General features: G+C 43.0%; 1 protein-coding gene across 3 annotated transcripts in view; it reads right to left on the bottom strand.

Moving 5' to 3' along the window:
* Positions 1–13,436, bottom strand: part of TIAL1 (TIA1 cytotoxic granule associated RNA binding protein like 1) — a 666,746-nt gene that overhangs the window by 37,384 nt on the left and 615,926 nt on the right. For all 3 annotated transcript variants that reach the window (XM_078643920.1, XM_078643921.1, XM_078643922.1), the window contains one exon: positions 1,130–1,269. In XM_078643920.1, coding sequence (XP_078500046.1) covers positions 1,130–1,269 — 140 coding nt within the window. The remainder of the gene's footprint in view (positions 1–1,129; positions 1,270–13,436) is intronic.

Consider the following 13,436-nt stretch of genomic DNA (forward strand, 5'->3'; position numbering starts at 1 on the left):
GAAATCACAGTTCTCTTAATTTCACTACCTGGGCTTCTATTGAAGATATAATTACATCTTGAGTCCAGGCCTGCGGTCTTCCTTTCCTTTACCAGCCAATCATAAAGATAACAGTGTACATAGTTGCCCATCTGCGCAGATGAACTTCTATTGCTACTAATCATTTTGTAAAAATTCCCATCACTGACATTATGCCTCAGGGCAACATCTTGAACTAACATCCTTTTACAGCTACTGGCAAACTAATATCCCCTGTAGATTTGATTAATCAATATGCAAAAATAGGCTTCCTTGTTCTTGAACTCTTAATCACAAATGGGATCACTTCCATGTACTGATATACAGACTTCAAGGGCATCATTATAAGAATAAATCTTAGCGCCTCATTTTGGTAGGTCAAAATAGGTAGAATTCATGCACGCTTGTGACGTTTCTAACTGGGTGTTTACTTCTTGAACTAAAAGAATAATACGCTCTACCTTAATTTGTTTGTGTTTTGTTAGGTGTATGTCAAAATAAATACGGTCTAAAGTTTAAATGAGGCATTAGCAACTTTTCCTCCTTCGGACCCCCTTTTAAGTTTTTCTCTCTATTCTCTGGGTCAAAGTCTAATGGTAAAAAAGTGTCAGTGGGGCCCCACCTGCAACCACTGGCACGAATTTAAATGGTTTTCTGATTGGCAAACTCTTTCCAGTTTTTAGAACCTCATCTGCTTTAGTTTGTTATAGATTAGTTTTTGGAGCCCACAGCTTCCTCTTCACTGTAGTACTCAGGCTAGACCACCACTTAACCAGCTTGAGCCTGAACTCCTATCCGAAGACAAAGTAAAGGAGTCATTGGTCTAGAAGCTAGACTGCTTTTGATTAGCCCTGAAGTATGCAACCCCTATAATACAAACCCTATATCCATCCCGACTGAGAAAATGGATTCAATGAAGAGTCAAACAGGTGTGTTGAGGATAGGGCATTTTAATGGAGTGGTCCATGCATACAGTGGTATTGGTGTGGTAGAGTTTCTTCTTTGAGAGGGGACATAGACCTTAGACAGGGAAAGGAAGGAGAGCTGAGAACACGACAACAGTTTTGTCTATAGTAAAGAGAAAAAAGGCTTTCATGTTAAGATAACTTACTCAACTCCAAATCCTGGTTGACTCCACGGCTGTCCATACATTCCATATGAGGGAACTTGCCATCCATTGGTCATATACTGGCTATAGGGTGGAGGAGTTCCATACATCTGGCTCCACTGTCCCCACTGGCTGTAGTCCACCTGGAAAGAATAACAATGTTGAAAGCAGTGTTTTCTGAAGTTTTAATTGTTCCTGTTTTAGGGTATATGATCACAAATTACATTAATAGAATATCAGTAAGGTATCATTGCTACACTCTGAACATATTTTGTGCAACTTTGTGACCTAATCGTTGGATAAAAGCTCCAGGTAATTTAGGGAAATGAAATACAACATACACCAAGCTAGAAATACTTCTAGTCTTCCCCTTCAATTTGCAAAAGTACCAGATATTTGGTTAGAGAGGAATTATCACTCTTCCAGTAACAAAACCTGTGTTGGACGTAAAGCTGCTGAAAAAGTACTTGCTCATCACCTTCCAGCGAGCCACATCAAAAAAGATGGAAAATAATCTGGCTTAAATGGCCTTCTGACCTTTTAAATATCCATGGTCTGTTGGGCTGGGCACAAGCAGGCTTCTGTCCTCACCACAGAGGAGACTATGGTCCAAAACACTATGGATTCACTTAACTAGTTGACAAAATGCAGACATGGAAGGCTCCTTTTATTACACTTCTCTGCTGCAGTTGATAGATCCAATCATGAGATTCTAAATCACCGGCTGGCGGCAGACAGGATCTGCCCTCAAACGGGTCCAATCCTTTATCAAATACATACAGTATCCTTCTCTATTTAGCTCTGTAGCCTCTACACTGAATTATTGGATACCAAGGAACCAGACATTTCCCCAACCCTTTAATATTAAGTCATTCTTCTATACGAATGATGGACAATAAGTGTTAAAAAAAGTCTTCAACTGACTAAAGATAAAATAGAGGTATTAGCGACAGGTAGGAATACTTCCTGTTGTTCAGAAGCCTGCTGGTTAACCTATCTTGGTCTTCTGCCAATTGATTCCTGTTTGACCAAGACCTTGTCTTTGAGACCATGGAGCAGAATGATTAATTAGCCAGTTTCCTCATCACTTAATTACTGCAATTCCACTTTTGGTGCTATCTGATAAGGCACAATCTATGTTACAATCTCTTCAGAATGTAGCAATGAGATTGGTCTGTCGTCTTTGCATGTTTGTTGACTGCACATACATCCCTTCATTGGCTCCTGGTTACAGACTGCAGTTATAACTCTATGCCTGCTACATAAGGCAACATAACAGCTCTGCATCGGGTCACAATGGAGCAGCATCAACTTTCAAAACGGGGACAGTTCAGGAAGTGGCTACAAATATTTCTGATTGGTCAACAATCCCCTGGTTTTTTAAAGAGATTTCAGGACTCCTGCAGAAAGATGCCTTTCTAAAAACACTGCTCTCTTAGAAAACATTTCCATAAATATTTAAATCAAATATTAAGGATTTTTAACTCCACATCAAAGTAAAAAAACTGCAGGTTAATGTATCATACAGCCATTTCCATTACAATATGACAAATAGAAAACAAATTCACATTTCTTCAACATGGAATGAACAGTTGAGTACGAATATTTAACTTAGCAACTTGCTAATTCATGTGATCTGAAAGTACTCTTAAGTATACACTCCTATATATTGTGGTAGCAAATCCCTCGGTTTGTGTAAATTCAGGACCAACTAGTGTGTGTGTGAGCTAAGTTCATGAGTAACAGTATGTTGAGAGGTAGTCAACAGTCAAGAAGACATTAAGCTCAGATAACAAGACAGTGCTGAGTGCAGCCTAGGCCGGCATTAGCACAAGAGACGTGTATGTTGGTTAATGGGCTGAGACAAGTAGACATTTATTTTTAGATTGAGTTGTTCAAAATCTGCTCAGGTAAAATGCCATCATGGAGCCTCAATCCCTATCAGTTTAATAGTTGTGGTGAGGCCCTAAATAATGTCAGACAGTTCAAAGAATGAGCCTTGACCCATCTTTAAACTCCACAGAAAAAACAATTATGGAGAGCAGCTCCGGATCCTCGTCAAAGGTCACAGAAAAAAATGCAAAGGGCATAAGGGCGCCACTATTTGGTTCCAGTCACGTCACACCTGCCTGTTTCCGGCGCCACCTACCTGATGGCTTTATAAATCCAGTTTGCCATTATTATCCATCAACCTACCTTCCAGAAGATACAGACTGAATGGATGCTTCAAATCCATTTCTTGTCAACGCAGACAAAAATTTCAGTTGAGCTCATGGAGTCCTGGGAATGCAATTCCTCCTTACTTTAAGAGGATACAAGGGAACAAAGATCATAGATATAGGATTCATAGTTTGCTGACAGACATAGTCTTATTGTGCCACCTATTTCTACCTCCCTACTTTGTTATACTAAGCTGTACAACATAAATCCCTCCTCCTGAAGGTTGCTTCACTAATTTGTTGCTTGGCCTGCACTATATAAATCCCACACACAAATGCATATGCATATGCATAGAAGAAACTCTCGAAACAAGGCACCCCGCCAATGACTGCCATAATCTGTATGTAAAAGCTTTCACTCTACCCTTTTAAAAGAGTAGGATGGGTTGTTTTCAGGCTCTTGCTGAGGAAGGAAAATGCTACTTACCAGTATGCATCTGTTCTTGGCATGTAGAGCTACAGAGTTGTACATTTAGCATTAGTTTGCCCCCTGGTGTTGGGCTCGGATGATTGCAGGTTGTTGTCTTGAAAGAAGTCTTTGTAGTCACGAGATAGGTGACTCCTCCCTTGGACAATACTGCGCATGGGCATCGGCTCCATCCTTATATTGTTTTTCCCCATGATGGGAAATGATGGAGTTAGTATAAGTAAAGAAAAAAGGATGTCCATGTGTGTGCATCTAAGTAAGATGAAAACTGGAACGGATACAAGTCCCGGGGAGGCGGGAGGGCGTGTACAACTCTGCAGCTCTATATGCCAAGAACAGATGCATACTGGTAAGTAGCATTTTCCGTTCGAGGCATATGAGCTGCAGATTGTACACTTAGCATTGATTGTACAGCAGTGTCTCCCCTAGCGGTAGTCGCTTGTATCCATTGCAGTGGCTTGAAAGAGTTTTAAGGACAGCCTGGCCTACTGCAGCTTGCTGCTTGGCTTGCACATCAACACAATAGTGTTTAGTGAAGGTGTGTGGTGTAGACCATGTTGCTGCCTTGCATATGTCCTCTAGGGGTATGTTTCCTAAGAAAGCCATAGAGGCTCCTAGCTTGCGAGTGGAGTGCGCTCTAGGAGGAAGTGTTAATGTAAGTTTAGCCTTTAGATAGCATATTTGTATACACTTTACAATCCACTTTGCGATCCCACCTTTAGAGATGGGATTGCCTTTGTGTGGAGGAGAGAAAGATACAAACAGTTGTTTTGTTTTTCTAAAAGATTTAGTTCTATCTATATAGTATAGAAGAGCTCTTTTAACATCTAGAGTGTGTAAAGCCGTTTCCGCTCCAGAGTCTGGGTTTTGGAAAAACACAGGTAACTCTACGGATTGATTTAAGTGAAAAGGAGTGATGACCTTTGGAAGAAATTTTGGATTAGATCTAAGAACCACTTTGTGAGGATGTATTTGAAAAAATGGTTGTTGTATAGTGAAAGCTTGTATCTCACTTACTCTTCTAAGAGAGGTAATAGCAACAAGGAAAGCTGTTTTCCATGTTAGGAATTGCAGTTCACATTTATGTAGAGGCTCGAACGGGGGTCCCATGAGTCTTGTAAGGACAATGTTAAGGTTCCACACAGGAGAAGGTAGCAACCTGGGTGGGATTATTCTTTTTAATCCTTCCATGAATGCTTTGATTGCAGGCACTCTGAAGAGAGACAGGTGTTGTCTGTTTTGTAAATACGCTGCAATTGCTGCAAGGTGCAGGCGTATGAAAGAATATGCTAAATTAGACCTTTGTAGATGTAAAAGTTAACAAATGATATTCTGGATGGAAGCATCCAGGGGATCAATTTGATTGTTTCTGCAATATATTGCGAATCTTTTCCATTTAGCTGCATATCACGCTCTGGTAGTGGGTTTCCTAGCCTCTTTAATGATGTTCATACAGTCTGGTGGTAGATTTAGATAACCAAACACTAAGACTTCAGGAGCCAGATCGCTAAATTCAGTTATTTTGGGTCTGGGTGTCTGATTTCTCCATGGTTCTGTGTTAACAGGGAGGGTGTGAGCTGTAACTTTTGATGTGGAACCACAGAGAGATCCAGCAGTGTGGTGAACCACGGTTGGCCTGCCCATGTGGGAGCTACCAGGATCAGTTTGAGAGACTGGTGTCTGAGCTTGCGCACTACTAATGGAATCCGTGGGAGAGGCGGAAAAGCGTATGCAAATCTGCCTGACCAGTTCATCCATATCGCATTGCCCTTGGACAATGGGTGTGGAAACCTGGTGGCGAAGGTTGGGCCTTTTGCATTTTTGTGGGTGGCAAACAGATCTATGTGTGGATGACCCCACCTCTGGAAGAATGGCTGAAGAACTTGTGGATGTAGTTCCCATTCGTGAATCTGTTGTGACTGCAGACTTAAAAGATCTGCTATCTGATTGTCAACTCCTGGAAGGTGTTCTGCCAGCAGATGTATATTTTGAGGAATGGCCCACCTCCAAATGTTCTGTGCGAGCTGGGACAGTTGCAGAGAGTGTGTACCCCCCTGTTTGTGTATATAGTGCATGGCTGTCATATTGTCCGTCCGGATTAAGACAGCTTTGTTTTGTACTTGTAGTTGAAAAGTCTTGAGTGCTAAGAATATGGCTAGCAGCTCTAGATGGTTGATATGGAACAGTTTGTGTTGATTGTTCCATTGACCTTGAGTTGTATGATGTAAGAGATGGGCTCCCCATCCTGTGAGAGATGCGTCTGTTGTGAGCACTAACTGTGGAACAGGTTCGAGGAACGGCCGCTCCTTTGTCAAGTTTTTGGTGTTCCACCACTGCAGAGAGCGATGCGTGCGGCTGTCCACCAACACCAGGTCTGTTAGTTGACCTTGAGCCTGGTTCCACTGTTGTGCTAGGCACTCTTGTAACAGGCGCATTTGCAATCTTGCTTGTGGTACTAAGAAGATGCAAGATGCCATCATGCCTATTAGTCTTATGAACACTCTGGCTTGCAGAGATTGTTGTTGTTGGAAGACTGTGGCTAAGGCTTAAATGCTCTGTATCCTTGCTGGACTGGGATACGCTAGAGCTGTAGATGTGTCTATTGTAGCCCCTAGATACTGGTGTACATGAGAAGGCTGCAGGTGCGACTTGGTGTAGTTGATCGTGAACCCCAAGTTGTGCAACGTTTGAATTGTTTGATGTGTGTGTTGGACACATTGATTGACTGACTTGGCTTTTATGAGCCAATCGTCCAGATAAGGGAAGACATGTATTTGCTGCCTTCTGAGATGTGCTGCTACTACTGCTAAGCACTTTGTGAACACGCGTGGTGCTGTTGTTACCCCAAATGGAAGAACTTTGAACTGATAGTGTTGTCCTTGTATTACAAACCTTAGGTACTTCCTGTGAGCAGGGTGTATAGGAATGTGAAAGTATGCGTCCTTTAGGTCTAGTGTTGAAAGGAAATCGCCTTGTTGCAGTAGTGGGAGCACTTGTTGCAGAGTGATCATATGAAAATGATCGGATTGTATGTACTGATTGAGGGGCCTGAGGTCGAGAATTGGTCTTAGTGTCCGGTCCTTTTTGGGAATTAGAAAATACAGTGAGTAAACCCCTGTTCTTCTAAACGAACTAATTGAATGGCATCCTTTTGTAAAAGTGACAGAACTTATTGTTGGAGCAGAGTCAGGTGGTCTGTAGACATTGGACGCTGCCTGGGAGGTATGTGTGGAGGGGTTGCTGTAAGTTCTAGGCAGTAGCCATGTCGGATAATCTGTCTTATCCACTTGTCTGTTGTGATGGAGTTCCAGACAGGCAGGAACTGTGTTAATCTTCCTCCTACAGGAGTGGAATGCTGTTGGGGGAGCAGAGGGAAGTCACTGTCTTGTGGCGGAAGAGGATCGATTGCTGTTGTTACCGCGACCTCTTCCTTTGTTATTATTGCCTCTGTATCCTCCTCTAAAATATCCCTTGTTAGAGGATGTTTGTGTGTGAGATTTGAAAGATGTTGTAGTGTCTGCTCCAGTTTGTTTGGAGCCTCCTCTGTAGAAGGAGCGACGAAGGGAACCTCTAGCTGGTGTGGACTGTAAAGCCCCCATAGACTTGGCGGTGTCCGTATCTTTCTTCATCTTTTCGAGTGCAGTGTCCACTTCTGGGCCAAATAATTGGTTCTGATTAAATGGTTGGTTTAAAATGGTAGTTTGCACTTCCTGTTTAAACCCGGAAATGCGTAGCCACGCATGTCTCCTAAGTATGACACTGGTATTCACAGCTCTAGATGCGGTGTCTGCAGCATCCAGTGCACATTTTATTGAGGAATTTGAAATTAACTTGCCTTCCTGTATGAGGTCAGTTGCCTGAGCTTTATACTGATCTGGTAGGTGCTCAAGTAGTTTTTCTAATTGACCATAATGAGCCCTATCGTAACGAGAGAGGAGGGTTTGTGTATTAGCTATACGCCATATGTTAGTGGCTTGTGCAGCTATTCTTTTACCTGACGCATCAATTACTTTGGATTCTTTGTCAGGTGGGGGTGCTTCGCCAGAAGTTTGAGAATTTGCCATTTTCCTAGCATTGGACACAACTAAAGAATCTAATGGTAGGTGTCCTTTAATGTAGACTGGATCTGTGGGTGCAGACCTATATTTTTTCTCAATTCTGGGGTTCAAAATTCTAGTGCGTACAGTGTCTTTAAATACCTCCGGAGCATGTTTGATGACCCCTTCAATCATGGGAAGAATTTGAACAGACCGTTGAGACTGTTCAAAGGTATCTAAGAGAAAATCCTCCTCAGCCTCATCAGAATGCATAATGACTTTGTGGTAAGCAGCAGCTCTGTTTAATAAATGACCAAAACCAATGTTATCCTCTGGAGGGGAAGGTTTTGAAGGGTATAACTGCGGGCCAGGAATATCAGGCACATTTTGTGGGTTTGGCAAGTCCCATATAACGTCATCCACGTGGTATGGGAAAGGCTCATCTGTATCATCCCCTCCACCCAGACTATATTCATCATCATCATGTTGAGGTGAATGTGATGATAAAAGTGGAGAATGTGCTGGAGAGATTTGAGGTGATATGTGAAGAGGGGGAGGAGGTATAAGAAAGGAAAAGTGCATAGGGAATGTTGCACAGTCTGCTGGTCTCGTTTTGTGAGGTGTAGGTTCTACATGGCCTGTTTTTGGGTCGATGTAGATCTTCTTTTGTCGAGGATCTGGCAAGAAAAGTTCCTCCTCATGTACAACCATCTTGAGCGTCGATTTGTTCGGTTCCAGCCGAGGATGTTTTGTGTCTTTAGCCTTGGGAGGTGTTGAAACATCCTTTGGCGTACTTTTCGGTGCCGAAGGTGTTGTTTTCGGCTTGGTAGGCAGGTTCAAGGGCTCGGGCACATCGGAATCGGGCCTTGTGGGCTTTGGCACTGAAGAAGGTGTTTTCGGTGTGGGAGCTGGTGTCGTCGGCTTCGAGGCGTCGGACGATGGCTTCACACTTTCAGGTTTAGACGTGGATGGCTTTGGTGCCGATACTTCTTTAGGCTTCGGTGCCGAGAGGTCTTTCTGTTTCGGTGTCGAGCCATCCTTTGGTTTCAGTGCCGAGCTAGCATTGGGTTTTGGTGCAGATGGAAGAGGTGGAATCGGCACGTGCAGCTTGCTCGGTGCCGAGGCACTAGAAGGCTTAGTTGTTTTCTTCGGAGCCGTGCTCGAAGGCGGGGCTTTCGAAGCGGGTGTTTGGTCTCGATTGGGCCCAGCGGGCGGAGTGCTGACCTTTTGCCTTCGGTTTGGGAACTGTATGTGGTGCAGGGGCAGTAGTACTCACGCGCTGACCCGATGGAATGGAGTCATCTGAGTCGTCTGCCTCTAATACGATCTGGAGATCAGGTGAATCTTCTTCGGGAACGAGCAGGACCTCTTCATCGAAGATATCTTGCGGTTCCGGAGCTGATCTCCTCATTTTGTGTCGACGGGCCTTCCGATCCCGGATGTTTTTCTTTGATCGGAAGGATGCACAAGCTGTGCAGGTCGATTTGTCGTGTTCTGGTGATAGACAGAGGTTGCAGACCTCGTGGTGATCGCTATGTGGAAACTTTGCTCGACATACCGGACATCTTTTGAACGGAGTTCTGTCCATGAGGTGTAGGCCGCACGGCGTCGATAGGCCCAACGGCCCGCGTCGATGACCGGAATGGAACTGATGGCGTCAAAACTATTGTAGTCAATGTCGAAGGTAGTTTTTTGAAGTTTGAGGAAGTTTTGCGCTTCGAGGTGCTTGAAAAAGTGTTTTTCTAGCCGGAGCGGAGAAACTTTCATCCGAACCCAGTGACGAAAAAAAAACAATCTAAGGATGGAGCCGATGCCCCTGCGCAGTATTGTCCAAGGGAGAAGTCACCTATCTCGTGACTACAAAGACTTCTTCCAAGACAACAATCCGCAATCATCCGAGCCCAACACCAGGTGGCGATCTAATGCTAAGTGTACAATCTGCAGCTCATATGCCTCGAACGCAATGGTCCCATGTACTCCCAATATTAATAAACGGTACCAGAACCTTACATATATGCAAGACAACGTCCAAATACAATTGTAAGTCCAATCCACCTCACTGGGGAGCTGGCTACTGGGGCATATTCTTATCCAGGATTCTCAGATGTGAACAGGTCACCCTATACCTCACAATCCCAGCTGAGACTTGATGCATTCCCTCAACCACTCCTAAAAAGGTACCATAAGGACCCAGGAGGCAGCTTTAAGAGCACCAAGAGGCATTACTGAATCTGCAGTGACCCATGGGAACTAATCACTCATCTGAATATGAAATATCAAGACCAGGTGCTCCTTCTATGAGAGTACTACTGTGTATGGACCGAGGACTGCTTCTTCGCAACTTCAGATGATCTTCAGCAGAGAAAACATAGGTCACTGGATCCGGTTCCACAAACAGGAGAAATAAGACTTGCAACAGTTAACTGCTGACAACTGCCTGCTTCAGGCAAATTATTTGAAAATCCAATCTAAATGAATATTGCAACAAAAATCCTTGAGGACTGGAAGATGAAGAAAAAGAAAAAGTACATCCTTCTTTAGGCGTGGAAGGTGTTAAGAAAAATACTTGGGTGTGGTGGTTGGTGATACAAAGGTAATTGGTGGAGTCTGATCAGAGTGTGGTCCAGGAAGCTCTCAAATGATAAATCCCAGGACTAATCACAAACCTTTCTAGGCAGGGTCTACTAACTTCCCACACTGGGTTCAAGGTGGATGCATGCCCAACTTGGACTCACCTGACACTGCGGTCAAGGTGGATGCATGCCCCACCTGGACTCACCTGACTCACGTTCAAAGGAGTCCTGTGCCACCAGATGCTACTGAGTGAAGTATAGACACCAAAATCTCAAAGAAAAAGTAGACTGAAGGAGACACTGAAAGGCAAATGTGGGAAACCACCTCACAAACAGACGATGAGAAAGAGGAGAAGGTAGACCAGGATAAGAAGCAGAAAACCGCAAATAAACTGCAAATTTACACCACAGATGCTCGATGTAGTGAGACTAAACACTGTATAGAATTTGCTTATTAAACAAACACTGCGAGAATGGAGTTCTTACATATAATCGTATTTCATGTATTCTACAACCAAAGATGAGTTGGCAGTAATGTATTGCCTGGGGTTTGACGTCTGTCTGTGTTACCCCCTTGCTACAGAGGCAAGCATTGCGCGCACAGCTTGATCAAGGTCCATAAGCAGCTTGTTAAGACTTGGAGTCTCGAGCACTGTTGGATTTGCTGATCATCCCATTGGTATCTAGGGGACCCTTTAGAGCTGTACACCACTCCAATAGATGTAGGAGTGTATGTGGAAGAAGATGTGTGTCACATACCCGACTTCACCTGGACTTGCAGTTAATAGGTTAAGAGAGTGGCAGCCCTGTTGCACCCTAATGTTCAATATTTAGCCCAATGATGTTCAATGGTCATGTCCAATTGTCTCCCTTCTCTAGGAAAAACACTACACAGGAGAAGTTCCTATTATGTTTTTAGCAATATTCAGTGGGAAGAATCCCTATGCCCATCGCTTGGGTAACTTGGAGGAAGATAAATGTCTTAACCTGCTGGAGTTTGAGGTCATTAAAAGGAATTGGGAATGAAAGGGAATGAGTTGAAGGGTAGTAATTGCACCCGTGTGACTGGGCTGCAGATACTCAACCACACAGTTTAAGAACGGAACTGGATCCCGTGCTAGTGGCTCCTGATGGGTACATATATGATCCCTTGATTGAGTCCCAAAGTTACATTACATGTACCATCCCTGGTTCTTGTAGCCTTGTTCATCTTTTCCAAGGAGTCCTCTACATTACTACCGGGCAGTTCCTGTTCAATAAAAGGGCTATTTACTATAATGGACTCTTGCTCTGGTTTAAACCCTGATACACACAACCATGTGTGTGTGCACAGTACCATTATATCTGATTATTGTCTGCTGGCAGTAACTGAATAGTAAAAAGCTGGACTGCATGTGTTAGCTTCGATCTTACCCTTGAACACTATGCTTTCCCCCATCTTTTTAAATTTTTCACAAAGGTGTTAATTTAGTACCCTCGTCTCATCCCACTACTGATCATTTACGTTTGCAATCCCAAAGTGAATAACCACTGCTTTATTTTCTTACCAATTGTATGAAATATTTTGCTGCTCCTGTCAGTGGTGTTCAACTAGTTGATGTTTTACTGGCTCCTTGCAAGCACAGTTACAATTAATGTATCTGGTTCTGAAAATTATTTCATGTACCTGTGAATTAGTGGAAGGGTCTATACTTCTTCACTATGGTTGTAAAGGTAACTACTTTGCAAGAGGCTCGTTTCATAAACCTCCTTTGCTCTAGTCTATTGGATAACACTAGGCCACATTTGAAGGAAATGTTTTTCTTTTGTTAAGGGTGGAGACACACTCAAAGGAAGCATGATTCCTTGTCCTCCAGCTGGACCCCATATGTATCTGTAGTTCATCTGATATTGTCACGGTATATAGAAAAATTGCCCTTAATGTGGTGATGGGTGGGTATTTTTTCTCATTTCTTCCTGTTGTGATTTGGTCTCTTCCTGTTGTGATTAAGTTTCAATGTATTACCATGTTTTACCTGAATCCAGAGTATCCTCATTATGTTAATCTATCCACCCATTCATCCAAGCACCCATACCCAAATCAATCCATCCAGCCGTCCTATCTGTCAGCCTGCCATTCTGGTTCTGGAGTGCGAGGTCTATAAACATTGCTCCTGTGTCTTCCTCTTGGTCATTTGTATCCTGTTTCATGGTTATCTTGAAAGAACACATAATATTATTGCCTTCTAGCTTAGTTTGCATTTTTCAGCACTGTCAAGTCTTCAACATCAATAGCCTAGCTCCTCTTTTGCATACTGTCATCTGTTTGTCCTTAGCCATCGTTCAGTAATAATCCACTTTCATCGCCGAGACAGATGGTTTAGGCTTTTTCAGCATATTGTTATATTTTGTTTTGGAATTGTCTTAATTCTGGAACCTTTCAAATGTTGATGTTTTTGACAATGAAGGTGCCGTTTTGTGCTGTGTAGTCCAATGCTTGTGGCTTCAAAGACTTATGCTCATGGGTTATTTTAAGGTTAGCTTTTCGGTGTCAAAAGGATTTCTTCCAGTCACTCATGGAGTTCTTTGCGCCTCTTCCAATGTGTCCAAGCCCTCGATATCCAACGGTACTTAGCAAAACTTTCTTCTTATGAGCCATACAGCCTAATTAATGCTCTTCTCTTTAAAGTATTTGATTTAAATGGAGTGCAAAATTTGCAGTCTCCACATTTATAGTACTTAGACAGGAAAAGCTTACAGTCCTTGCAACTATCCAATTGAGCAAATATTTGATGGTATTTCAGGCAAAATCTAAATGCAAAATCTAAAAGAAGGGTTTCCGATGTCTTTTAAAGTTTTGGTACCAAAGAGAGTCAAATAGCCCTGAAACTCCCAAAATAGACATTCTCAGATTGTTGACTTCTCGTTGGGTCTCAAACTGATATGCTGGGCAAAGTTTTTGCTTCTGAACCCAAATGCGAAAACTAATCTAGAGATGGAGGCAATACAAAATGGCTTTGTGGGCTAACACATGTCACTCTGCCTGTGATCAACTACAAACAGAAACAAGCATTT

Source organism: Lissotriton helveticus, chromosome 5_1 (assembly GCF_964261635.1).
Source record: "Lissotriton helveticus chromosome 5_1, aLisHel1.1, whole genome shotgun sequence".
In the NCBI taxonomy this organism is placed as follows: Eukaryota; Metazoa; Chordata; class Amphibia; order Caudata; family Salamandridae; genus Lissotriton; species Lissotriton helveticus.